The sequence below is a fragment of the Aspergillus brasiliensis genome (assembly GCF_001889945.1).
Source record: "Aspergillus brasiliensis CBS 101740 unplaced genomic scaffold ASPBRscaffold_21, whole genome shotgun sequence".
NCBI lineage: Eukaryota > Fungi > Ascomycota > Eurotiomycetes > Eurotiales > Aspergillaceae > Aspergillus > Aspergillus brasiliensis.
The window spans coordinates 29,397-53,501 of NW_027137462.1; the positions used below are offsets into that span (position 1 = coordinate 29,397).

At 45.9% G+C, this 24,105-nt stretch overlaps 15 protein-coding genes across 15 annotated transcripts; 7 read left to right on the forward strand and 8 right to left on the reverse strand.

The window, feature by feature from the left end:
- Positions 1-238: 238 nt before the first annotated feature.
- Positions 239-1,042, reverse strand: ASPBRDRAFT_35068 (uncharacterized protein; the record flags this gene model as incomplete). The annotated part of the gene is made up of 1 exon (XM_067623308.1): positions 239-1,042. One exon carries the CDS (start codon positions 1,040-1,042, stop codon positions 239-241), a length of 804 nt encoding a protein of 267 aa, XP_067473550.1.
- Positions 1,043-2,051: 1,009 nt separating this feature from the next.
- Positions 2,052-2,495, reverse strand: ASPBRDRAFT_200943 (uncharacterized protein; the record flags this gene model as incomplete). The annotated part of the gene is made up of 1 exon (XM_067621490.1): positions 2,052-2,495. The coding sequence occupies one exon, from the start codon at positions 2,493-2,495 to the stop codon at positions 2,052-2,054; it is 444 nt and encodes a 147-aa protein (XP_067473551.1).
- An 82-nt stretch (positions 2,496-2,577) lies between these two features.
- On the reverse strand, positions 2,578-3,059 carry ASPBRDRAFT_48958 (uncharacterized protein). Its single transcript, XM_067626199.1, has 2 exons — positions 2,925-3,059; positions 2,578-2,868 (listed from the first exon to the last, which is right to left on the reverse strand). The coding sequence occupies exons 1-2, from the start codon at positions 3,006-3,008 to the stop codon at positions 2,725-2,727; spliced, it is 228 nt and encodes a 75-aa protein (XP_067473552.1). The 5' UTR covers positions 3,009-3,059; the 3' UTR covers positions 2,578-2,724.
- A 2,669-nt stretch (positions 3,060-5,728) lies between these two features.
- ASPBRDRAFT_48959 (uncharacterized protein) lies at positions 5,729-6,342 on the forward strand. The gene is made up of 2 exons (XM_067626200.1): positions 5,729-5,985; positions 6,043-6,342. The coding sequence occupies exons 1-2, from the start codon at positions 5,770-5,772 to the stop codon at positions 6,061-6,063; spliced, it is 237 nt and encodes a 78-aa protein (XP_067473553.1). The 5' UTR covers positions 5,729-5,769; the 3' UTR covers positions 6,064-6,342.
- A 2,068-nt stretch (positions 6,343-8,410) lies between these two features.
- Positions 8,411-9,530, reverse strand: ASPBRDRAFT_48961 (uncharacterized protein). Its single transcript, XM_067626201.1, has one exon. The coding sequence runs from the start codon at positions 9,499-9,501 to the stop codon at positions 8,521-8,523; it is 981 nt and encodes a 326-aa protein (XP_067473554.1). The 5' UTR covers positions 9,502-9,530; the 3' UTR covers positions 8,411-8,520.
- A 954-nt stretch (positions 9,531-10,484) lies between these two features.
- On the forward strand, positions 10,485-11,132 carry ASPBRDRAFT_138221 (uncharacterized protein; the record flags this gene model as incomplete). Its single annotated transcript, XM_067618973.1, has 2 exons — positions 10,485-10,673; positions 10,731-11,132. 2 exons carry the CDS (start codon positions 10,485-10,487, stop codon positions 11,130-11,132), a joined length of 591 nt encoding a protein of 196 aa, XP_067473555.1.
- Positions 11,133-11,441: 309 nt separating this feature from the next.
- On the forward strand, positions 11,442-13,060 carry ASPBRDRAFT_188628 (uncharacterized protein). Its single transcript, XM_067620132.1, has 3 exons — positions 11,442-11,758; positions 11,806-12,033; positions 12,080-13,060. Exons 1-3 carry the CDS (start codon positions 11,454-11,456, stop codon positions 12,768-12,770), a joined length of 1,224 nt encoding a protein of 407 aa, XP_067473556.1. The 5' UTR covers positions 11,442-11,453; the 3' UTR covers positions 12,771-13,060.
- A 232-nt stretch (positions 13,061-13,292) lies between these two features.
- ASPBRDRAFT_85611 (uncharacterized protein) lies at positions 13,293-13,568 on the reverse strand (the record flags this gene model as incomplete). The annotated part of the gene is made up of 1 exon (XM_067629502.1): positions 13,293-13,568. A coding segment is annotated over one exon (276 nt), but the record flags the coding sequence as incomplete, so codon positions are not given.
- Positions 13,569-14,578: 1,010 nt separating this feature from the next.
- ASPBRDRAFT_48964 (uncharacterized protein) lies at positions 14,579-15,011 on the reverse strand. Its single transcript, XM_067626203.1, has one exon. It carries the CDS (start codon positions 14,963-14,965, stop codon positions 14,624-14,626), a length of 342 nt encoding a protein of 113 aa, XP_067473558.1. The 5' UTR covers positions 14,966-15,011; the 3' UTR covers positions 14,579-14,623.
- A 1,999-nt stretch (positions 15,012-17,010) lies between these two features.
- Positions 17,011-18,676, forward strand: ASPBRDRAFT_424978 (uncharacterized protein). The gene is made up of 5 exons (XM_067624818.1): positions 17,011-17,055; positions 17,194-17,486; positions 17,532-18,226; positions 18,288-18,562; position 18,676. The coding sequence occupies exons 2-4, from the start codon at positions 17,385-17,387 to the stop codon at positions 18,376-18,378; spliced, it is 888 nt and encodes a 295-aa protein (XP_067473559.1). The 5' UTR covers positions 17,011-17,055; positions 17,194-17,384; the 3' UTR covers positions 18,379-18,562; position 18,676.
- Positions 18,165-19,760, forward strand: ASPBRDRAFT_424973 (uncharacterized protein). The gene is made up of 4 exons (XM_067624817.1): positions 18,165-18,226; positions 18,288-18,462; positions 18,515-18,562; positions 18,672-19,760. Exons 2-4 carry the CDS (start codon positions 18,410-18,412, stop codon positions 19,579-19,581), a joined length of 1,011 nt encoding a protein of 336 aa, XP_067473560.1. The 5' UTR covers positions 18,165-18,226; positions 18,288-18,409; the 3' UTR covers positions 19,582-19,760.
- ASPBRDRAFT_424913 (uncharacterized protein) lies at positions 19,638-20,414 on the reverse strand. Its single transcript, XM_067624815.1, has 3 exons — positions 20,254-20,414; positions 19,958-20,207; positions 19,638-19,907 (listed from the first exon to the last, which is right to left on the reverse strand). Exons 2-3 carry the CDS (start codon positions 20,150-20,152, stop codon positions 19,695-19,697), a joined length of 408 nt encoding a protein of 135 aa, XP_067473561.1. The 5' UTR covers positions 20,153-20,207; positions 20,254-20,414; the 3' UTR covers positions 19,638-19,694.
- A 100-nt stretch (positions 20,415-20,514) lies between these two features.
- Positions 20,515-21,768, forward strand: ASPBRDRAFT_48967 (uncharacterized protein). The gene has a single exon (XM_067626205.1). The coding sequence runs from the start codon at positions 20,975-20,977 to the stop codon at positions 21,671-21,673; it is 699 nt and encodes a 232-aa protein (XP_067473562.1). The 5' UTR covers positions 20,515-20,974; the 3' UTR covers positions 21,674-21,768.
- Positions 21,769-22,388: 620 nt separating this feature from the next.
- Positions 22,389-23,439, forward strand: ASPBRDRAFT_211500 (uncharacterized protein; the record flags this gene model as incomplete). The annotated part of the gene is made up of 3 exons (XM_067621931.1): positions 22,389-22,482; positions 22,539-22,906; positions 22,964-23,439. 3 exons carry the CDS (start codon positions 22,389-22,391, stop codon positions 23,189-23,191), a joined length of 690 nt encoding a protein of 229 aa, XP_067473563.1. The 3' UTR covers positions 23,192-23,439.
- Positions 23,233-24,001, reverse strand: ASPBRDRAFT_665831 (uncharacterized protein; the record flags this gene model as incomplete). The annotated part of the gene is made up of 2 exons (XM_067628734.1): positions 23,233-23,940; positions 23,984-24,001. The coding sequence occupies 2 exons, from the start codon at positions 23,999-24,001 to the stop codon at positions 23,413-23,415; spliced, it is 546 nt and encodes a 181-aa protein (XP_067473564.1). The 3' UTR covers positions 23,233-23,412.
- Positions 24,002-24,105: the final 104 nt, after the last annotated feature.

Here is a 24,105-nt window from a genome sequence, read left to right on the forward strand (position 1 = left end):
GGCACTTTTGAAAACGGACTGTGCAGTAGCCAGTGAGTCCATAGTCATTTGAAGGTGATGGCTGCCTCTCCTGGGATACTGGAAGGTATGACATTCTAGTATTTGAGTTAGGATCTTAACTATTCTACCTAAAGTTGATAACAGAACCTCTTAATACTTCAGAGCACCTATCCTTCAATTTAAGGCACCATATGCAAAGCAAGGTCTCACTTTCGCCTCCGGTGATTATACCATCAATTCAACGGCCAATAAGTATGGTCAGGATAAGTAACAGGATATTCCAAGAGCTTGTAATCTCTATGATATTTCCGGCTGATGCTAGCCGTGATGGCTCATTGAATGACCATGTTTGTGACCTCAAACTTTGGGCTGTGCTGGGACGAGAAGAAACAGTCGGTGCATAAACTGTGACTTGGTGATGCGCGCTGGGCGCTGGACTCGAGCTTGATCGCACAACTGTTCTAGAAAAATTGTGTGGCGTGGCTGTAGGTGCTGCTGGCGAACCTTTTGATTGGGACTGATGGCTAATGGAGAAAGATGGCAGTCTTCCAGAAGCCGTACAGTTGGACCGTCTGGCTTGGATGGAAGAGCTGCCCCTATCACAAAATGGTAGTGGCGACAAACGAGATCTTGATGGGAAGATCATATCAGAAGTGTACATGGCGGATGATCGCATATCGCGGCAGCCAACTGAACTCGAACTACCGCCTTGTTTATCAAAGGTAGGATAACACCCTTTTGGGACATGTGCCGACAGGAAGACTGTATTCCCCCTATCTGTAGCATAAGGAGGAGAAGGTAGAGATTGTGCGGCCAGGTAATCAACCTTAGTTGTCTGGAAATGGTATCCAGGGCGAGAAGTAGACTGGTGCCGGGGATCATTATCATCAATGATTTTTACATTGATTGTTTGACCGCCTGTGAAAGCGGGGATGTTGGTGGTTGGAGTAACAGGAACGACCTGGACATCTGGGCCTGATGCCAAAAGTTGCGCAGTAGTATAGAATGTCAACGAGAGCACGATCACAAGCAAGGTCAACATGGTGGAAAATAGAAGCCTACTACCCAGACGTGGTGTCAAATCTCTAGGAGGTTATCTACATCCGTATATATACGATTCCTAAAGAGATAGTGAAGGAAAGTAATTTTGCGTATTTCTGCACTTGTGCATTACTTACATTGGGCTAACCATCCATTTCGCTTCTTGCACACCCAACTGATTAGTTGCAGTACTAGGAGGCCCAGCGTTTCATATACGAGCTGTAGAGTGTGTCTTATTTCATTCCAGGATTTAGTTAATATATAATCTGGTTTGACTGGCCAGCCAGGCGGCACATATAACCCGGCGGCCAATGTTGCCTGGATCATTCTTCGGAGGAGTATGTCGAACCCAGCGAATAGAAAACGGGCACTGGAGCGTACCAATTGTAGAGAGGATCTGTCCGACCATCTAAGTAGGTCAATTGTCTCTCAGACAGCTATGATACCGATGCTAAGAAAAGAAGGAAACAAGCTCTCTATCTCGGTGGCTCCCTCCGAAGTGCGATTGCAGCCTCTAGAATCCGATGATTATCAGTGGCAATCCAAAGACAGTAAAAGATATCTTATAACTAGCCAACTCAGCAAGCTGTCTACAAATGTTTATATTGAAATCCGAAAAGCACTCGCGACTGGCGATATTTGGGCGGTGCTAAAAGACAAACCTAGTATTGCGCCTGGAAATGCTCTGGATCCTAATGCTGCTCCAGCTTCACCTCAACATCAAGATGCAACTAGAGGAGAAAGTCAAAGTCTCCGCGTCGAATTAGAGAAAGCTGTGGGTTTTCAAGCAGATTTGCAAAAAAGAAATGAGCAGCTAGAGAGCGATCTTTTCCATCAAAAGAAAACCGCAGAACAGCTCCGCTATATGCTACTAAACACCGAAAAGCAAGTTTTCCGGATTGTCATGTCTCTTCATCAAATGAGGAAGCACTTCAAGATACATGAAAAACGCCATTCTCAATAAGGGATAGCCGCTTGCTCGAGCATCTGTATAATATCGACGACCCCACTTATAAGATTGTATAGTCTTTCTCTGAACTATCATCCAATGGAATCTCAAGTGATCGTAGTAAGTCGCTCTCTGAAGTAGCCAATCTCTCGGAAGTAGTTTGCAGAGACTGTCTGATTACAATCCCGGCTTTTCGAGCACCGTAGGCCAAAGTTGTAAAAGCTTGCGCTAGATCCTGATGGACTGAGGCAGGCTCAATCGCATCTCGCAGCACACGATAGGCTTCTCTGCCACCTTCAAACGAAGCTAGTAACGCTTTTTGCACTTCTTGGTAAAATGCGATCTCCTGACGGAGACGTCCGATCTCACGTTGCAGGTCTCGAACAGTAGGAGGATCGTCGAGTTTAGATTTTTGAAGATGACTAGGCAGTCGCTCAATATTGACAGTCTTCTGACCGTGCTGGGAAATGATATGATCCAGGGTTGTTATTTCGATGTCCTCCATTCTGATAATATAGGCTAAGAAAACACAGGTAAATTTTTGGCTTTTCGACAACCATATTAAGGCAGGATGAAGGATGTCAGAGAACAAGAGAAATGGAACTACTTAAGTACTAGACACTGACGCTAGTTTCATTGCAGACATTTTTATTAAACATGTAATTGCCCAAAAGAGCATACTGTCGTCCCCAAATCCGGAAGCGCCAACCTGATGTACCCACACCAGCTAGTTCTTAGTGCCCTCGTCTAAACGTCGGTGGTTGTAGCGTTACTTGCAACGGCTGCTGCGGTCGGACCTCGTGTCGCACTCTGGTACCTTTACTGGAGTTTAATAGATAGAAGTCGTCGTGAGTTTGTGTTCGCGGGTGATCTAAGGCCTGCACATACAGTGAGCTCCTTTCTTCAGATGAGTTTTTATTATGTTTTATCTCACCTGTTGCACCCCAGGAACGTCTTCATGAGTCTTGAAGATCCAATGACGGTTATCACTATCGGTGATGACAACCATTGCTTTCATATTGAAAAGATCACATAGCTGGCGAAACTTTCGAAAAACAGTCTTTCGGCGACGGCCTTCCCCGAATCGCGGAACCTGTGGTGCATCCATAACGAAGAGAGGACACTGGCAGCCTTTGTAGATAATGTATAAAGCGAAAATGGAACTTGGGGACTATGCAACTTTATAAGTGCTCTCAGCCGCCAACTACAGGAATAGAATGCATGTTATCGCCCACGGTTGCTAAATTTATATGGAAGGTTTCGTGTCTATTTACATCAACGAGTTCAATTCATTCTAGCCAGTTTCCAAATAAAATATATCTAAATATATCGAATTTAGTACTCTATCTCAACTAGATAGTAATTTGATTGGTGCAGCCCATGCAAATGTTGTAACGCCCACGGTTCCAAGAATATCTATCTCGGCGTCTAAACCCGTCATACTGACAGGATTAATCTATTACTTCATGTCCCCGCTGCGCGCAAAGCTCTGGGGTTACACAGAGCGAGGCAGAAAGAAAGAAAGTATTGGACAAAAAGTTTCTAACCGTCAGACAACAGTATGGAGCTTAGATTATCTACTCAACCCACGTCTCTCCCAACTGATATCCACATATTATGTCTTCAGTCCAAGTGCTGGGTAGGAACTATGATCCTGGAAATATTGTGCTTCTAAATCTCTTCCTTGTTATCTGCTGGTCGTATAAATACTGCTGCGGATCTCCTTGGCCTATCAAATCGATCATAACTTCACATCTACAGGTCCATTGCAATAATGACGTTTGTGCAACCCACACCACGTAGCATTATCTGAGTTCACGAATGTGGTTAACTGCCGTACGAACAGCCCAATTATACGAATTATCGGTATGATACACTGATCCCTTATTAGTCATGACATCTTTGACCTATAAAAATAATGCACAGGGAAATACTTGTTTTGCACAATATGGCCCGTGGCAAATATAGCTCAAAAGCAACTGCCATCAGAGGAACAAATCCCAGTGTAGTGCAGCTGGATATACTTATCAACCGACCATTTACTGTTCAAGCCGATGCAGTGATCCATAAATAGATGTTAGTCGTGAGTATATATTCTGCTCTCTATTTCCATCCATTCCGAATGACCTGGTAGTAGGATCATGACATTGAGAAAGCAACTATAAAATATTGCTAGATAGAAGAACGTGTCCACGTGGAATATTTGCTGGCATCCGGTGCTGGAGTCACGGCTCATTTTCTGGTACCATCTGAGAGTCAGTCAACATTAATATGCGTCACCTCATTCAGTTTCTGCGGTGTGGAAGGCTGAGCGAGAGGGTGAGAGTCTTAATAACAAATATGAATGCGCAATAGTTATATTGAAGCCAGCCGATCTACAATCGCAACACTAAGTTTCTGAAGAACAACAGGCAATACTTTAGTGATAGGTAACGCCATTCTAATAACTCACCGGTTATAGTGTCCGCACATGAGCAAAGACGGAAAGAAAGCAAGCTAACATGTCAGATATTGTCCATTCAGTAGAACTTCTCTTCTAACCAGAAATTGCCCGGCCTATCCTTATGGCTGTAAAGGAGCGTGATGTAGTCCGGGACTTCTAAAATACCAGTTGTGTTGCCTTGGGTGCACTTTTTGCAGTTCTCTATCTCAGGTATTTGATGGCCAACGAGCAACTGAGTCCTTCGTTGCCTCCAGGGACTTGTGTGGAAGGGACAACCTATTCTGGTACTCATTTTCCGGAGCAGTGATATTGTGACCACGCAAGGAGCAGCTTCATCAAGATTCATTTGTCGGCCTTTTCTCTCCCCTCATTGGTTCTTCGGCAAAATAATTTGACCATGTGTGGTGGCAGCCTGCGATAGGTTTATTATGGTGAAAGGAACTTGGATGATCCCGCTGTATTCGCCACCCGCGGCCCAGATAGACTTTCCCCGAACTAGTTCGTGGTGTAGCTCGAGGCACAGCTCGTGCGGCGGCTCTGCTAGAGTAGGGTTGTTCTATATTCTGATTGGTTCAGCTGACGCCAAAGTCTTATATAGACGCGGGAGGCACTGTGATAGACAGGGGTATAAAAGCCAATGACCTTCTTTGTGTGGCACATTATGAGGATTATTCCCGCCGAAGTCAAGATGCACCTTTTCTTATGTTGTACCAGGCCCTTGCCAGCAGTGCCTGGGCCATCGAACTGATTTGCGCCAACACGGATGCATTGCTCCGATATACGCCGCAACAAATTGTACTTTTGTTCACATTATCGATGTGATGAGGGAAGTTATCAGCCGATCATCAACTTGCCACCGTTAAAGACGAACCCCTATAATCCAAATCTGTCGAGGGAACTATAGAGCCATGGCGTTCTGTGTATTTACTAGTCGATGAACAAAATGCGGCTCATCGAGCCAAAAGTCTAGAAATCCACAAGATAATTATGATGGGATTTATCGCTTCAATCTCTATGTCGATATTTTGGTTGGTCAATTACAAAAATATGTATCTATGCCTCTTCGGGCCGAGACTGTCCAGTTAAAACCCAGCAAAGATAGCAGCGCTTTCTTACCTGACTACGCCGCAATAATTTCGCCCAAGAAACCCACACGTAATCCTAGATATTGCCGCAGTCCATCACCCGATCAGCCTTTCCCACTGCGCCAGCTTCGCCAGCTAAGGCATATAAATTATGGGAAGGATGTTCTCGGGTACCATCCATTTATCTACAAATACCCTAAGTCTTCCATACTGTTGTTGAGATATGTTGGTTTCTAAATAATTTTACAAGAATGCCATCCACTGATTCAGAATCCCTCGCATCAGGACATAATAAACAGTATTATCCTGAGGAAGAGTTTCTTCTAATCCAGCTCAAGCAATCAGGAATGTCTTGGTACCAAATTGAAGACTCCTATAATCGAGTTGTGCCACAAGATCGCCAGCGAACAGCCACTGCTTTGGAGAACAAATGGCGGCAACTGTGTAGAGATGGACTTGTTTTATGGGTGAGGGCCTTAAAGCTGTTATGGAGGGTTTTTCTAACGTTTATGTCTTCCTTGCAGTCAGCGAACCTCGACTCATAGAAAACCTACCGAGATGAAGGACAGATCCTGGTCAAAAGGGGTTAAACATTGAGATGTCATTTATATTAGGATGTCCACCAACAGTCAGAGGAAAGGATAAACTTGTGTCTATTCGGTATCTTTGGGCGAAATGGGCTATTGCATTATGACCCTTGACATCTGATCATGGCAGCCAATGATATGATCCTTGAGAATGTTTCGACCTGGACCGAGTTAATTTTGATAACCATCCTTTTGGCTCATTCAGTCTTGCATAATATACACCTATCAGCCTTGCCCCTTCTGAGTAACATGGGTGGGAAGAGCACCAACGGTAGTCTATGAACAACCTCCGTGGGGCGCAAGAGCCCCCATTAATTGGTTGGTTTATATTCTCAGGTTCAAAGAATCCCAAAATGTTAAATAGAGAAAACATCAGGATATGGTAGTCCAGCGCAAGCGAGAATGACCAAAACGCAGGGAAAAGAGGACATCTTTGCACTTTACCAAGTGGCCTTAATCTTTGGTGAACCGATCTGCCAAGCTTCCATCTGCCCTACGGAGTCGGGGCGCGAGTTATTCCCCGTGAACGAGAGGTCGCCTCATGCATGTGGGGTGCAATTCACTCCAAAAATAAATTCCCACTTTTCCTGTACTTTCACAACCACTTTCTTGGATACCGCAGAGCCTGACTTCTGATACTCAACGGCTTCTAGAACAGCATCAAATCCTCTAGTACCAACTTCAACATAAGGTGCAGGGAGGAGCTTATCTAGTTTAAAAAGCCTGGTTAGAATAAGAATATATCTAGCCAGTGTATTATTAACCTCAGCGCTATAATCGCAGCCAATAGTTTTAAATTGAATATGATACGTCTTTCCGCCTTTAAAATCCGTGATGCCACTCCTGCGGATGGAAAAGGTATTAGTTAATATATCTATTAATATTAGTCTGGCTGGTGTGGTATATATTATTCAACTTACTAGTTATTAGTAGTAGTAAAATATTTTGGACCTTATTCTAGTAGTTCCTTGAAAAATAGGTGCGTGAATACCAGGCCTATAGTAGTAATATTAAAAATTTAATAAAGGTTTTCACTATTTTATTAAGAATTGTCAGAGCCCCAGCAACTTGTTCCATAGTTATTAATATCTTGTAGTTGGAAACTACATCTACACCTATTTCCTTTACGGCCTTTATTATTATTCTGTGTTAGTTAGTAGCTACTCATATATCAATCCTTTTAGCATGTGGTAAGGGAAAAGGCTGCACTACTATATATATCTTAAATAATTTTATACCACATGAAGCAATGACTTTGTAGCCAAGAAGTTTGAAAAGATGGATGCCGAAGCGGCCAACGGTACTGGCACTCCCGAGGACCATGGTCCATTTGTTCTTCGGCGCGGGGAGACTTTCGGGATTGGGAAGGGGAATGGCGCACCCTTCGAAAATTCCCAGGGCAACAGTCTATGTTTGACTTGTAGTTTAGCATAGTTAATGGATATGGGGCGCAATGTCACTTTCAAAGTAAGAAAGCTCAGGCACCTACCTCAATGCCCACCCCGATTGTTACTGGCTCAGAAAAGCAAGCCTTACCTTATAGGGAACGAGCCTTACCTACTAAGGTAGGCGGAAGGATGTGGCATAAGCGGAGGCTGGTGTGGAGGCAGCCTGGCCGGTGTCGCGGTAGCGCCTCCCAAGTTATAAACTCATCAGCGTGATGCAATGCGGCACAACTCTACTAGCACATGTTTGCCTTAGAAACAAAGTAACAACTGCAACCAGCCCGCAGCCTTCCGCCATAATATCAGTCTTCTAATCTTCCGACATGTTACATTAATGCCCATGCGATACGTATGTTGCACTCCTCATCATTGATACCCGAAGTGGGGCAACGGGCATCTTCAAGTTGTGCAATATATCACGTGACATGTCATGACACATGTTTTCCTCTTTATAAGTGGTTTAGACTCAACACCCACCACAAGATAACTATGACTCGACACATCTATATCCACACTATATGATGAAGCTCTTGGTTATTTAACTTTATAGTGCCGTGAGTCAGGTTATTGCAAGCACTATTCCGTTGCTAAATATAGGAAGGTACAGAACGTGCTTAAGATTAGAAACAACTTGTGTCTTCTCCTTGGATACTCTACATCAGAGATTCTTTATGGTAGGCTACCTCCACGAAGTTTAGACTATATCTAACATCATATCAGGCTTCAAGAATCCTTCCCCTTGATAGCTCCGTGGACTTCAGCAACGTCCCCGACAACCGTGTTACAATGATCACTGGCAAGAACCAAATGGTTTTCTGGAAAGGATGCAATGTCACTCTCTATGAGATTGACAACGAGGGGAGAGAACACATTACACCTTTTATAGATGTACCTGATGGCCAAATGGTAGTAAAAAGCGGTGAGAAGCTTTACATTACTCTGGGCAAAATCAAGGAAGAGTTCTAAAGCGCTAGGTATATAGCTTGCGGCTAAGTTCGATACCGCGGTCTAGATCTAGAGATAAATTCACAATTGCTCCCTGTTCCATCATAATCATTGAGACACACTCTGTAAGCTCCTTCCCCTGCTCGAGTTCCATTCTGCGCACGGGACTATTTCTAATCGCCCCATGTATCTCAACACCAAAGACCTTAGCAATAGCCTCCTCCTTAACACCTTTGATGGTTGATTCAGAGATCGGCACAATGAGTGTAGGGCCATCATCGATGACAATATACCGAAGAGACTTGGTTGTATTGATTTTGGCGTTGAATAATTCCAGGGCAAGATAGTCAATTCCCGATGAACATATGTCCAGACTCATCAGACAATTGACATCACCGTAAAGTGGAAAGGCTGTGGTCACGGCGGCCCTCCAACTGGTTTCCCCATTGACTTGAGTCGGTACCTGAGAGATAATGTTGCACAGATCTTTGCTGAAAACCGCGGTGATTCCTTCTAAGACAGCATGTTCGTATGTCGTACCATGAGAATCTGAATGACTGCTAAGTATGGGTAAAGTTGGCTGGTCCCCATTATTTCTAACTGTCGGTATACCGCAAGACTTGGCGATTTCTCTCAAGATAGGGGAGCTCAAAATTGGTCCGCTCTGTTCATATGCTAGTCTATCAACCAGCGCGTCGCGGTGAAAATTATTCATGCCAATCATTTTATCCTTGCCGATTGCGACACTGACTATAAGTATAGCTGTGGCATCGTGCTGGCTACATCGATTGCGCACAGCATCTAAGAATTCGCGAAATCTTCGCTCATTCTTGGAGCTTGATTCTTCATGTAATGACTTTATGGCAAGGGCGACAACACGCCCATATTTCCTATTCCGTAGGGACTTATTCTTGATAATAGTAACTCCAACATCTGCAATTTTTCTCCATGCATCTTCACAAGTAAGCGGCTTGCGAGGGCAGCGCTTCTTTGACTCCCGTGCCATCGTAGGCAAAGACGAAAGGTGAGTATGGCCGGAAGATGGCAGGAAGATGGCAGGAATATCTCCAGTTACATAGGGAATTCCTGATGCCTGACCAGCTGCATCACGTGGATGATAATTTGTAATCATGGGTGCTCGGAGCTGCTTTTCCGGCACAGTCTGATATCTTCCCTCAATCACATCTTTTAGTCCAGCAAACAATCCTGTCATCTTCCTGCCATCTTTGCGCACGGGCTCCGTCATCCTGCCATCTTCCTGCCATTTTCCCGCAAAGGCTCCGTCGTCCTGCCATCTTCCTGCCATTTTCCCGCAAAGGCTCCGTCGTCCTGCCATCTTCCTGCCATTTTCCCGCACAGGCTCCGTCGTCCTGCCATCTTCCTGCCATTTTCCCGCACGGACTCCGTCATCCTGTCATTTTCCTGCCATTTTCCCGCACGGACTCCGTCATCCTGTCATTTTCCTGCCATTTTCCCGCACGGACTCCGTCATCCTGCCATCTTCCTGCCATCCCTGTCAACTTTCTGCCATCCTCCCGCACAATCTCCTTTCTGCCAACTTTTCGGCAATCTTGTTCTTCTCGTTTCCAATGCTATCCATCCAACTACTGAAGCCGTAAAACATAGTTGCATATCCAAGCGCGGACAACCATGAATCATGAGATAAGCCAGTCATTCTCACCCGGATCAGTCAGAAGGACGATCCTATCCGTATCTAGGCAGGGCGGCTATGTATTCTAATGAAGACCGCTGCATCTAGCCCGTCCATACAAGCAGTTTTATGTGTATTAGCAAGTCGGATTCAACAGGACAGGAATGGCAATAGCACTATCTATTAATCCAATTGTCCACCTTTGTCACACAGGGAGTCCAGAACACTAACTGGATGACTTAAGAAGCCAACATCATTATATCTTTTCGGCCTTGTCTCGAGTACTCATCTCCATTTGGCACAGATCCATTAGATTCCTATCGACTCATCCTCCAGCTATGCGTTGGTTCAGCCCTGCCGTGCAAGCCAAGGCCGCCATTCACGAGTGTTCGAATCTCCTGCCGCGCCTAGGTCACAAGTTCTTGTCATGCCTGAGGTTTAACGATGTAGATGACGAGAGAGATGAGCTCACTTCATTACAACCCCGTTACTGCTCGTCTAGCATTGACAATTCATCCGCATCACGCGTAAGTAACAAATGCGCTGTTGTTTGAAGATATATGCTGATGGACACTGGCATGTAGCTAGATCATAGCATTACTCTGGGGCCCACACTGGTCGCGGGACATTTCATTCCAAATGCGATCTTCGGTACCTTCAATCTACGGGCAGAAAGTGTCTACCTGGACGGATCTTGTCTATCTCCCCCGTTCATGGCTACTGTTTATCTTGCTTCGGTTCAGTTCAAACTTATCGGACCTATTCCACAGTATACGGATGAAGGTGTCTTTATTTCCTTCACTTATGTGAACGCCAGAGTTTGGAATGTTGTTGTGTTTGTTCCGTATAAAATTGTTCAAGCGCGATGCGAGCTAGCACTATCCTCTGCACCCTTGTCAGACCAGCAGGATGGTCCAGCTCCTCCGGCCCCTGCGAGGCATAAGACCACCTGCATGTTTGATCAAACCTCTTTCCAATTCATTTAGACCCCCCCCCCTTTTTTTTTTTTCTTTTTATCAAAACGGTACCAGGACCATGCTCTGACCGCTTTTTACATTGGGTCGAATTATTTTAGCCTGTTGCGTTCCCTCGATATTTGATTCTCTGCATGCCTTGTTAGATTCTATTGTGCGTTACGCCATTATCATAGTTTAACAATTGATAAACCTCCATATACTCTTCTGAGTCCTCTCTAGTATATTTCTCTATCCTTCTTCTCTTTCCCCGTTTGACATTTTACGGCAGATTACTGCCTGATCCTAGCCTTCCCTGGAAAAGGTTACATGAGACATCCCACACGGTTTGCCATGGAACACGATGGATCCTTGTCGCGATGGTATGGCCAAATCTGCCAATACTGTGCCGTGTGTGGCGTCTCCTGCCCAGCCGAAGACACTGCAATCGTCCGTGATGAACCAGCTTCATCCGACAGTACCATTGGAATTCTGAACGCAGAGGAGACTGAAGACTCTATGGATTGGCAATATAGACTGAAACCGAGCTACTTGCTGAACAATCCAAACTGTCTCATTAGCTATCTCATCGCGCTCTCTGAAAGCCTGGAAAGCCGTGGCATAAAGGATTGGGCAATTTGGACCCAGAAGATGCCTCTGTAAGTAGTTCTAATCTACATCCTGGCTATAGCTAATTATTGTTCAGATTTTGTACCATGGCTAGCACGGATGAATTAGTCATGAGCTCGCTTCTTACGCTATCTGCGTGTCTCTGGGCCACAGTCGAGCAGAAGAAGGAAATTCAACAGATAGTCTTCTACTTCCGCGGTTGTGCTATAAGAGAGCTACAGATAGCTGTCAGCAAGTTCTCTAAGGATAATTGTGATACGATTCTTGCGGCCACAGTACTATTATTGTGGGCAAGTGATGAACGGTATGAACTTCTTGATGCTTAATAAATCAGACGCTGATAGGCTCAGGTCAAGCTGGACAATTTTTTGGGACGGCTTACAGTCTGTTCTAAATTCAATGCCGCAGGCATGGAAGCAAGATTCTGAGCTGGCAAAGTTTCTTGAAAGTAAACAATACTTTCAGACCTTGGATTTGCCTTCTTGCTCGAGCTGCCAAGGTCCCAATAAGGATCTACCTAATCTTACTCACACAATCATGATTCTGCAACATATCCGGGCCCGAATCTGGCATATTGATAAATATTACAATCCAGTAAATAAACTGGTCAATTTCCTGGAAGCAACCTATGATGAAATCGACTTTCTTTCACCCGATCAGGCTTTTCAGCGCGTGCATTCTATGCGTGAGTGGCTCTTCTGGCTTCCGCCAACCATACTGCGGGAAGGTACTGGCGATACCCTCGGCCTGGCCATTCTAGCACATTTCTTCGCTGCTGGGCTGGTTCTATATAGCTTGTACCCTGAGGCTGGATGTCGTGATCTTGGGCAGTTAGCCGTCAGCCCCATCGAAGAAATTTACTGTACTGTCTGTACGCGCAGCACAAGGACGCCATATGACCGGGACGTACAACTAGCCATGTCCCTTGTGGAATGGCCACAATACATCGCTAATCAGTATTCTTCTCACGTTATCGAACGTGTCAAGATTCCCAATTCGTACTCTCTATTTCCATGGCAGACGCACTATATTTACTTCTAGGGGATGAAGCAAGTTTTGATAACTTGTACGTGGGGGCCGCTTCAAGCTCATTACCCAGAACGACCGGAAGTCTAATAATTATGACGACTCAGACGTGACTGGTTCAGGGTTGTTCGGACTGCTGACGTTCGACAGATGAAGGATAGATTAGAATTTGCCAAGGGAAACTGCTGTGGACAGGGAGGGCAAGGGCAAATCAGGAGAGAGAACTTGGGGCATGTATATCTCTTAGACCAAGTAGTACCAGAGCCAGTACAGCTCTAAAGTTGAACGGTACTCCTCGCCTCTTGCTCCAAAATTAATTCTGCTTATTGGTCCTACATAATGGTCTATATCGCAATGGTATGTAGAAATAGGACCGCCTCTATGTTATAAAATATAACGTTAAACTCTCATAATAAGAAATCAGTTGGCTTAAAGTCATTCTCCATATTATTATTATCATTAAACAATTTCTTCCTGGCAAGAGCCTGGTGAGCACCAGTCGCCTTCCAATTCTTCAAATTCTCCTTGCACCAGATCTTGCCCTATTGAAGGATCGCCCAGGAGAAGGTCAAAATCTGCATTTGGGACAACATAGAAGCTTGTTTGGTGCAAGTTGATTCCCTTATAGAAGTGCCATTGAATCTCAACTATCCCCCGTGGCTGTTGATCAGATTGCCTTGTAACTGCAATAGACTCTCCTTGGTAGGGCTGGAGCTCTATCCCGCTGATTGCATTATATACCTCCACCGACATGATGTTGTCTTTTGCACAGGGATCGAGGATCATTCGGCGCTGGAGCTTTGTTTTGCTGGGTGAACATATTATAACATCGAGGACCAATCGCTTTGGTAAGAAGTCTTTGAGACTGGGTCGTGGGGAGTCGGGTCCTGGTTTGTTAGAAACCGGCTGGTAGGATGTCCCCATTTCGTCCTGTGTTTTCCAGGGCCCTACAGAATTCAGCACCTTACCATGTAGAAACAAACAACTACTTACAGTCGAACCAAGCGAACATTGTTATATCGTTTGACGTGTGGGTAGGAATGCGGGGAGGTGGTAGGGGGACAGCTGTGTCGACACTTGCAAGCTGGGAGTGGAAGACTTATAAGTGTGCCAAATGCGGCTGGGCCTCTAAACACTCATTGAGCAATACCATTGACCTTCGTAAGGAGTACCTGCTAATATATACTTTTCTGTGGAAAAAGAAAATCTGAAACGAAAATGAAGACTATAATCCAAATAATGCGGATCTAGGGGCCAAGTTAGATTGAGTATCTAACAGCTCTCTCCAAAACTTACTCTCGTTCATACAGGATAACCTTGCAGCTCTTGAAAGTGCCACATCTTGACTGATCGTAGAAAACAGGCTGTCCACAACTCAAGTCAGTTCTTGGGGGCTAGTTAATCAAAGGATAGGCCGGTAAGCCCATTGCTGTTAGGCATACAAAGCAGGGTTGGATGATTAAGCAACGTGACCTATTTGCGCTAAGTGAAATTGTCACAGGTACCGCTACCAGCAGTACCTGACATACTTATCGTTGATGTAGATGATGTGCGGCAGACTCGAGGTCGTGAGGATTTCTCTTCTTTAAAATTAGATGGAGTAATTGACAGACAAGATATAAGACTATCCACAATAGGATAAATGTAAGGAAAAGCATAGACATTTTATTCCAGCCTTGGAATGAGTGTATCCAGCACCTAGCACTGATCTACTGGCTTTTTGCAGTGAAATAAAGAAAGACCTCCTTGTCTACGTTCCTCGACAACATATATAGAGAGCTGGAATACTCAACGGAAGTACCTCGAATTACATTTCCTGATTTTGAACGTGTACAGTACAATGCCTGTCCATGGCCTGCGTACCCAGCCTATGTTCCCTTATCTTTGAGATCCATCGAGGTAGTATTGCCCTCTCCATCAAGGACAATGAGACGTCTTTCCCGATTCATGTCGAGGATATGCCAGGCTTTTTCTGGCACTGACGATTGGATGGCATCCAAATTCAGTTGGAGTGATACTCGATCCTCTTGACTGAGAGCTGCGGCGTAGATTCGTACCGGGCAAGATACGAGAATGGGGGATTTAGGCATTCCTCGAAAGCTAGCCAAGAGAATGACTGTCCTATTGCTGATAGAATAGGCCATATAACGTACGTGGTAAGGAATACCGTATTGAGTAATGGCTTCGATAACGTCGGAAGGTGGGTTCATTTGTTGAGTTGTATGATCTTCTGGTTGGGCCGTAGACGGAGGTAGCGGCCGAATTGTGGGTTCCGGTTTTGGCGAGCCAAAGTCTCTCCAGGCTGCGAAGAAGTTCAGAAAAAGCATTATTTATTGTCCAACCTTATGCATCGCAGTACAGGATAGATCCTCGTCCGTCTCAAGTAGCCGTGAGCGCTCAAGACAAATTAGGTGTCTTTATAGACCTCTGTGCTAATTTGAGATTATGGAAACGATGAGCACACTTAGATTGGGTTGAGTAAGCACCAATAGTCCTGGAATTTTCGAACAGCCTTGCGTGCTTCGGAAGAGGCACATAAACCCATGTATTCTTGATACACAATTTGTAAGTTTGCCATTAGAATAGCTGCCCACGTGCCCTGCACTTTGCACCACTTTTACCTCCTCGGATTTTAAAACTAAGTCGGCGCATATAGAGAGAGTATAGATTTCCTGAAATTGTTAAGCATATCCTCATTGAGATTGGACATGCCAGTGCCCAATAGAATATGAAAGATCCAGAGTCTAAGCATGTTGGCATGTATTATTTTCAAACCAGAGCCCTGTACTAAAGGAAGGGTAGAGATGCAATAGATCACAAGGGACATCCTATAAGCCTAACAGATATTCAGGAACAAGCCAAGGAACAAGCCAAACTATCAATAATTGCCTCCACAGACATACATTTGTGCAAGCTAGCGCTGCAATTGCGAAGGTTGGCACGCACTTTGTGACATGATCCACCAATCTAAGTTTGTCGGCTGGCTGGCGCCAGATTGTCACGATATTCTTTCCCAAGCATAGATCGGTACGCTCCCAGTGCCCTTCTATGTTTCTAGCTCAAGGCTCGTTTCCCAGATTAAATTGTGCTCCTTGATAGAGCTTAGAATTATGGCGTTTTCATAGAATACCATCAGAGAACGGTACGCTTTCCCACTGAGCGGCCATATCTGACCGAGCGTCGAAGATGTGACATGGCATGCGTCGCTCTACCTCCATATTCGGAAGACTTGCTCAGTGTCGGGGTTGCTTCACCATGGACAAAGTTTACCCTAATCTATTTCAGGACAATCTGTTCCACGCGGAACAAATCTGCTCATTTCGGCCTAGTGCTTATCAAGGGTCATAGACATAGTTTAACCAATCCGTTTAGGGACAATCTGATCCGCGTGGAACACATTGTCCCAATGCAGCGTGGACTGAGTGACGTGGTCATGCCTTCGGTAGCATTACCCTACTGTCCTAATTCTAGTCAACGAAGCATGCCGTGGAATATTTGATGCAACAGCACGGAATTTCGACGACCTGCTGATAGCGTTAGAGTCAAAGACGGAAGAAACAAATATCTAACTGGAATCATTTGCGAACCCTACTTGGCTTGTTGGAGCTATCCCGCAGGTATAAGCACACAGTACACAGTCGTTGATCTGAAGCTGGTTATAATAACGTCAGCTGTGTCCCCTGTGTTCACCTCTACTGTACCCTCCCTCGACACCACTTATTCCTACGTGGCCTATAATACACGGAATCTTACTACACATATAAGGTTAGTTACGACTCAAGCCTTGCGCGCACCAGTTATTAATCGTCTCCAGATGTGCGAATGGGAAGAGCTGTACTTTCAAGACTGGGGTTGCCCTTCTGGCCACAGACGACTTGGGCCAGGATCGTGCAACCGAGGCAATTGTGAGATCACCACAACCAGCCCACGGCAAACCACTACGGTTGTTTGGATACCCGGAAAATGCGCGCGCCATCAGTACCCGAGTCCGTCAACTTCGCAAGACAGTTTTCCCTAGTCAACCGGAGTAAAGAATGTTGATGGTGCATCTGTTGCTAGAAATGGGGGAAGTGACACAAGATGAGACGAACTGGAAATCGTGATTGAGTCAAATGTTTTGGTTAGGGTCAGTCTGAGACAATATTTCTGTTGCAGTTAATCCTCCTTTACATACGGAATAAGTACGGAGTAATGCTGGCTTCCTCTATCAACTCCGCTTTCAATCAAATACCTCGTACAAGCATGTAAAGGGCAACATTATCACAGACCCAATATTCGGGACTTAATCCTCTCTAAGGAGGTAGGTATTCCCCAAAACCCCGCTTATAAGGGCCATACGGAAGCAAAACCTGGGTTCTGATACTATTGGCTCTCTGTTATAAGGGGGTCTGACAGCTCCTGCCGTGATGTTATTGCATTGCTGACGTGTTCCCTTCAGGGGTTCCCCGCATACCGCCAGGTCTAGACAGGTGACCTGTTGCCTGCGGACAAGAGTCATAATTCACTTATGTTCTATTACCAGACACTCGCCAGAAAAACACACTTTGCTATTGCATCTTGATTCTTCGGCACCGAATTCTCACCGACCGACATGTCATATTCTCAGTTATTCATCTCCCTTGGAGCACGATGAGAGATACCGATACCGAAATGGCAGTGGAGGTATTTTCGAAGGCTTGCAATACTATTATTGAAGCCAGGGAGCTTTCTCAGCTTGTCAACCAGCGGGAGGTTAGCGAATATAGCCCTTGATGATAAGGCTACTAAGTGGAACAGTTCATCGACAGCCTCCGAAAACTCTGGAAAAAGCTACCAAAGACCACGAAAGACGAAATCAATAAAAGCAGTAGAAGACGCCTGCCCCGACGCACCATTATCCCAGAAAAGATTGTGATTCCAGCCGAAGATCATGCCAACATTACTAAGTGGTTGAAGAACCACGACTGCTTTTTCGTCGACGACGACGACGACAACAGAGTAACGACAGTTGACGGATATACCTGTGCAATCTCCAATATTTATAAGGCAGTTGTCAAGGCAGAATTGCGCCATTCCAAGGATAACTTACGCCTCAGATTCTTCAAAGTCCTATTCTATCACCTGAAGGTGAGACTTGGTGTTAAACACTTCCGTGACGATACTACCAACGCTATCGCGAGGATTATCCATTCAACCACTGATGTCACAGTTGGTCAAATTGCAAAAGACATTGCGTCTTGGGTAAATATTGGTGGTAAGTATGACGGACTATGTCGGGAACTGGCGAAACAATCTGCGACCGAACCAACGACTGAACCCGCGACCGAACCCGCGACCGAACCAACGACCGCACCCGCGACCGAGCCCGCGACCGGACATCAAGATGAAAGTGAGAACCAAACAACCTTCGAGGACCTATCTGTTGCCGATTACAGGAGATACGCGTACCTCGGACCTCTATTCTATTGGCCTTCCGATGTCACAGAGAGATCGTGAGTCTTACCCCGTATCTTCCCCGCTTTGTGTCGTGAACTAATACCCACTAGCTTGAAGGACATACCACATAGCGGAAAACGTAGAGACCAGAAGATCAAAATGTTTATTAGCCGTGGGTTCTTTGAGGTTGACGATAAGGAGGCCATAGACAGGTTGGTAGGCCGCCTCTTCAGCAGTATATGGGTGCAAATGGAAGCTGCCATGGAGAGCCACTCGTGTCAAGCGACCGACGGTATGTATATCTTACTGTTGAACAATCCGTCACTCATCAAGCTGTCCGTTAGAGTGGCGCCAGCCGAATCGAATACCAGTATTCCAAGCACACGGGTCAGGTGCGCCAGGATTATCCACAACAGCAGCACGCTCACACGACGACGTCGTCTCGCCATCGAGTGGTAGTGCTGTTTCCACTGATGAAGAATTAGTCTCATCTGACTCCAGCCAGAGCGCACTTTCCAATACATTAGCTGCTGCCGAGCTTCATGGCGCCTCCTTCGCAACATGGCAGTCCGTTGATGAACGACGGCAGTCTCTACATTTCGGTTATCAAGGCGGCGATCCACGACTTACTACCAGGGATATTAGTGCTTCGACGGAAGCGGGCGATAACTTATCAACAGCAGCTTACTCTATGTCAAGTCACCCGTCCGATGCAGACTTCAGTACAAACTGCAGTGTGTCTAGTTCTTGTCAAAATAGCAGAGACAGATCCCATCGCTTTGATATGATAGAGCACGGGCAACCTGGAAATAATCATTTCGACCCAATGTTATTCGGGGTGGATACTATTCCTATTCAACACACAGAGCGGGGCATTTTTAATCCGGAGCAGTATGGCTGGGACGGGTTCCATTGCTTTGACGTTGACGAGCACGGACAACCTGGGTATCATCATTTCAACCCAACGCTATTCGGGATAGATACGGTTCCTGCTGAACACACGGAGCGCAGCATCTTTAATCCGGAGCAGTATGGCTGGGACGGGTTCCATCGCTTTGACGTTGACGAGCATGGACAACCTGGGTATCATCATTTCGACCCAATGCTATTTGGGTTTGATGCCATACCAAATGAGCAGCCTGATATCGCCGCACACACATGCCAGGCCGATGATTCGTTTCAAGCTAACCGGCATGCTGTGATGCCCCACGTAACAGGGTCTATGTTCACTGCAGACGATCACCATGACCATGCGCCTCAGGTCGGTGAGTCTGCTCGGACTTTGAATACCTCCGACCACGCCCTATATGCATTTGCACGGGACACATACGGTCATTTCCTGCGATGTCCCATTCGCGAGACCAACCTACCGGGAGAAGCTTACTCGATTAGGGGCTTAGCTCAAGCTTAATATTGACAGATTATTCATTTTCATCCCAGGATATCTAGATATGGTGGGTAATTAACACATGTATGTAGAAGATGGGCAATGCATAAAACGCTATTAAATTGAGTGTATACAAATCACCCTTGCTTTGGGGTGATGAATATAATAATTGCACCCGGGTCGACCTCAACCTCCTCATGAGTTATTATATAGTGGCCATAACATATCTCGCCTCCGGGATTTAAGAGCGCTTTCTCCGACAGAACGATAAGGTATCGAGTGACTTTACGGATCTCTTCATTCAGAATAACCGACGGCTTCAGGAATTTCGTCACAGTAATCGTACTATTCTATCACCAAATTGAGATACGATCTCTTATTATTATATGAGATCACGTACCTGAGGGAAGCTCATCTGACGCATTAGGTCTGAAACCTTGCGCACAAGCAGTCTTGTTCCATATACCACCTCTCCATCTGTTCTTGAAAGTATTGCCTTCTGCTCTTCACTTGCGGGATTGTTATCGATACTCGCTATTATAGCAGATATTTCTTCGAGAGTACTCTTCGCTGAATCACAAAGCTGGTGACTCATAATTCTTGTCGGACAGTGGACGCCCTGATCCGAAGACGGCAGGTCTGCGAATAGTCTTAATTTTTAATACCTCAGAAGGGACATAAAACAGATAGACGTACAGTATCTAGTTCACGTCATGAAAGCTCTATAATGAGCTTTTGTGTCGTCAGTCTTGGAGGGGTAAATGAGGGGCAAGAAAACCGTTTGGAGCCTAACGGGTGAATGTCACGTCGCGCCCCACGTGACCGGGAGGGCAAGCACACTACAATGCAAACCAGGCAAACCCCCAGACAGGCAGTACCTTGGTTGCAAATAACGAATCGGATATAAAGAGGATAGCCTGCCAACCTTTCACGGCTCACCCCCTTTTATTCTACTTCGTCAGGCCCAAACAGAGCACGTCCCCCCGCCCTTCCACCTCTCTATTCAGACAACCACCATGTGTGATACTAGCGAAATACGCGAGAAAATTTTCGAAAAGTCTGAGGCACAACGACTTGTGATCAAAGTACATACAGAACAACTAGATTCTCATGATTATCGTGTTTCAGCAAGCAATTGGCTTTGGTGTACTCGTGTTGTCCATTGGCTCTACGCTGTGGGCTGCATGCATGAGAGTTGGACTGTTCAGGGATGTTGTTCCTGCCGTAGTAGTGTTACTGAGAGACAAACAATTGAGTTGCTTGGAGAACTAAACGTGCATTGTAACATATGATAGGGGTAAGGATTGACTTGGCCTGCACAAAAGCAGCTTATATATGCCGAGAAGTATATAACTTCCCTAATCTCTCACACAACCGTCCAAACATGACCCGTTGTCTTCATATCTTCGAATATATCATGGCTAGCTTGCAAACGAAAGAAGAAACCCTCATAATGATTATCCGGAACTCACCTATGCGCTACATTTGCCCCCCATGCTTCGAATTCTTTCCTCGAGAGGACCTTCTAAATCGCCACATGTACGAGCGGAGCGACGATACGCATGCAGGGCTGCGTGCAGGGCTGCGTAAGAGAGACTCGACACAAACCGATGCGGAAAAATTTCTTATCTATTACCGACAGTCTGTCAATACATCAGTGGCTGCCGAAAATATCCCTCCAGCCCCAGACTGTTTTGCGGTTGACTTTGTGGTCGAACATTACCATTCCTTCCCGCGCACAATGGCTAGCCTGCAAAGGAGGGTAGAGACTCTGAAGAAGATTATCCAAGTCTCGCCCATTGATTTTGTCTGCCCTATATGCCTAAGAGGCTTTCCCCGACCCGCCCTTTTATACGACCACTTCCGAAAGCAGGGAGAAGATGCACATGCACCGCCGGCGAAGAAAACTGCAAAGGAACAATGGGAGATGGAAATGCATGCAGGGCTGGCGAAAAGAACTTCGAGGAAGCAATGGGATATGGAAAAATTTCTTACATGCTACCGCCAATCCGTCAGAACATCCATGGCTGTCGAAGGCATCCCTCCAAACTCCCACTGTTTTGAGGTTAACTTTGTTATCGAACACTACAGCGAGAACACTGGAAGTCAACACTGAGTATATCCGACCACCATTGTCCATCAACAGGTATGCCGCGTTATGCCAGCTGGGAGGTCTTTAGGACTTATATCTCTGTTGACAACCGTCTTGGAGGCTGCCCCACGGCTTCTCGAACCCTGGTGATGGCTCCGATCGTAAGTGGGAGGAGCATGACTTGGTTTCACTGGGTGAGGAGCTAGGATGCCGAAAAATGACTTACTTGTCTTTCCTTTTTAACGCATTCTTTTGCCGTCGTTGAATATCCTGTCGAATATCACCCGAGTAGAAAAGTTCGGTGCTATGCAGATTGAGCTGACAGACCTTGTTCCGTACCACTGTCATCTTGTCCCGTTCATTGGCGGAAGTGCTCGGGCCGAAGCGTCCCGAGGCCCCATTGGGCTTGGGCAGGCGGGGAGATCTTATCTTTCATCAACCATCCTGATATCATATCTGCTCGCTTGTCTCCAGTATGTCTGAACCGGAAAAACAGTTTCACACTCTTACAGTAAAATATAATACGCTTCTAAGAATCGTGCAAAATTCCCCGATCGATCTTGTTTGCCCCCGATGCCTTCGCGGGTTCCCTCGCTCGGATGTCCTGTATGCACATTTCCGAAACGAGAAGAAAGATCCAATCCATCAGGGGCTCAATCAAAGAAAGACCAACTTTCGAAATTTCCTCGCTTGTTATAATTTAGCTCTTGGGGCATCGATACGACCCGAGGAGCTCCCTATGGATCACCATTGTTTCGAGTGGCAGTACGTGCTCGAGCATCACCGCGCGGATTCGCAGAGATCCACTGACGAAGACATCGAACTAGAACATAGTAATGTCTCCCTGATTTGGAATGCTGAGCTGATTCACTAATATATTCCCTTCTAGGTCGACTCCATCCACCATCAAAAAGTTTCGGCTCACCTGGGATCGCTTCTGGTCATCAACTGAAGTACACAGCTCCTGTCTACTCGGACAAAGAGCCGCGAGGCGTGCACTGCAGTGACAATGAAGGGGAGTCTGGGCCATATGCTTTTACAGCGCTTGATATTCGTACACCTCATCTGCAATTTCTTGATAACGAAGAAATGGAAGCAAGAATCGGCGCACTGATCCCCCTGATGGAAAGTTGGTTGAATGGAGCGCTTCCCATTCCAGGCAAGTTTGACAGCCAGATAGATGATCCAGGCGTTGTCTTCCCAACCACGGAGATTGATATTCCCCTTATTCCAGTGCGGGATCTGCTATACAAAGGTGTAAGTCTGCTATGTCCACAGTGGACTGTTCCCAAACTGACCGTACGTACCACGAAGATTGGAACGTTCACGCTCCTCCGCACCCATAAAGAAACTACGACTCCGCATAACTTTCCCCAGGGTATCTACACCGCCCTGCGAGTAGATAGAGTGGGCAAAGTTGGCCAAAAAGAAATTGCATCAGCCAAGTCCATCTGGGTTGGTCGCCAGACTGCCTTGTCGGCTGGTCTTACCCTTTTAATAACTTGTCCACCTGGAATGGTCACTGGGGAAGAACCCGAGTAAGAAAGACGACTCCTCTCGGCCATGACCTTTTCCCGGATTACGATCTTCAAAGCCTTCCAACGGTTGTCTGTCATGAGGCTCACGTTGCGTAGCGGACATATAACAGGAAGATCTTCAGTTTTGCTCAGTGTTTGTTGAATATGAAAGACGAAATGAGAGTGTACTTGTTTGGATGACGTATTCTTGCCAGAGATATGGTACAATTAATGGAATATCCTTCCCTAGGGAGGACCAAGAAAGCAGAGAAGAAATCCCTCCGTAATAAGACCAATAAGCCTCTTAAACTTTGTTGTGAAAGCCTCCAACGATGTTTCCCGGCCTGAAGACTGGGTATAGTTGTCCCATAGGATTTCACACAGTTCCTCGTCGTTTCCAGAAAGAATGAAATGCAGCAGAAGAGACGGGGGAGGCAAAAGCGTCGTCGACAAGTTGTGTAGCGAAGCGTCGAAGTGCCAAGTAACCAGGGATAAGATAAGAAGGGCATCGTCACTGAGTTTATCCAAGAAAAAGTCGGCGTAGTCCTCGAAGGTCCCGTGGGTGTCGAGTCGGACTATGTCGCTTTCACGGAAATCGTCTATCAGAAGATCACAAAATACGCCCACAAGCGATCGGGCATCGGGATTCAGGAACTCCATGGTATCGTTGCATTCAAAACAGATCACGCTGAGACATCGTGCCTGGATGCCCTTCAAGGCTGGCTGGGCGGCGACGCGAAGAATGGAGCGGTGTAATGGAATCGCGCGCTGCCACTGTTAATGTCGTAGGAAGCTCAGGTACTGACGTAGAACCCACCCTGTCCATTGGACGCATTTCGTCAAGTCCTCGGATTGCAATGAGAATGTGTTAGAGAACAGTCCCTCCATCGCAGTTTTGGGAGCGGCAGAGGCCATTTATGGATGTAGCACCTTGCCGAG

Coding starts and splice junctions, on each gene's coding strand:
- ASPBRDRAFT_48958 (XM_067626199.1), bottom strand. CDS start 3,008: ATGAAAGCAATGGTTGTCATCACCGATAGTGATAACCGTCATTGGATC. Junction 2,869..2,924: donor ACGTTCCTGGGGTGCAACAG/GTGAGATAAAAC, acceptor CTGTATGTGCAG/GCCTTAGATCACCCGCGAAC.
- ASPBRDRAFT_48959 (XM_067626200.1), top strand. CDS start 5,770: ATGCCATCCACTGATTCAGAATCCCTCGCATCAGGACATAATAAACAG. Junction 5,986..6,042: donor GAGATGGACTTGTTTTATGG/GTGAGGGCCTTA, acceptor TCTTCCTTGCAG/TCAGCGAACCTCGACTCATA.
- ASPBRDRAFT_48961 (XM_067626201.1), bottom strand. CDS start 9,501: ATGGCACGGGAGTCAAAGAAGCGCTGCCCTCGCAAGCCGCTTACTTGT.
- ASPBRDRAFT_188628 (XM_067620132.1), top strand. CDS start 11,454: ATGGAACACGATGGATCCTTGTCGCGATGGTATGGCCAAATCTGCCAA. Junction 11,759..11,805: donor TGGACCCAGAAGATGCCTCT/GTAAGTAGTTCT, acceptor ATTATTGTTCAG/ATTTTGTACCATGGCTAGCA. Junction 12,034..12,079: donor TTGTGGGCAAGTGATGAACG/GTATGAACTTCT, acceptor TGATAGGCTCAG/GTCAAGCTGGACAATTTTTT.
- ASPBRDRAFT_48964 (XM_067626203.1), bottom strand. CDS start 14,965: ATGAACCCACCTTCCGACGTTATCGAAGCCATTACTCAATACGGTATT.
- ASPBRDRAFT_424978 (XM_067624818.1), top strand. CDS start 17,385: ATGAGAGATACCGATACCGAAATGGCAGTGGAGGTATTTTCGAAGGCT. Junction 17,487..17,531: donor AGCTTGTCAACCAGCGGGAG/GTTAGCGAATAT, acceptor TAAGTGGAACAG/TTCATCGACAGCCTCCGAAA. Junction 18,227..18,287: donor TCCGATGTCACAGAGAGATC/GTGAGTCTTACC, acceptor ACTAGCTTGAAG/GACATACCACATAGCGGAAA.
- ASPBRDRAFT_424973 (XM_067624817.1), top strand. CDS start 18,410: ATGGGTGCAAATGGAAGCTGCCATGGAGAGCCACTCGTGTCAAGCGAC. Junction 18,463..18,514: donor CTCGTGTCAAGCGACCGACG/GTATGTATATCT, acceptor GCTGTCCGTTAG/AGTGGCGCCAGCCGAATCGA. Junction 18,563..18,671: donor ATTCCAAGCACACGGGTCAG/GTGCGCCAGGAT, acceptor ATCTGACTCCAG/CCAGAGCGCACTTTCCAATA.
- ASPBRDRAFT_424913 (XM_067624815.1), bottom strand. CDS start 20,152: ATGAGTCACCAGCTTTGTGATTCAGCGAAGAGTACTCTCGAAGAAATA. Junction 19,908..19,957: donor GTCAGATGAGCTTCCCTCAG/GTACGTGATCTC, acceptor ATTTGGTGATAG/AATAGTACGATTACTGTGAC.
- ASPBRDRAFT_48967 (XM_067626205.1), top strand. CDS start 20,975: ATGGCTAGCTTGCAAACGAAAGAAGAAACCCTCATAATGATTATCCGG.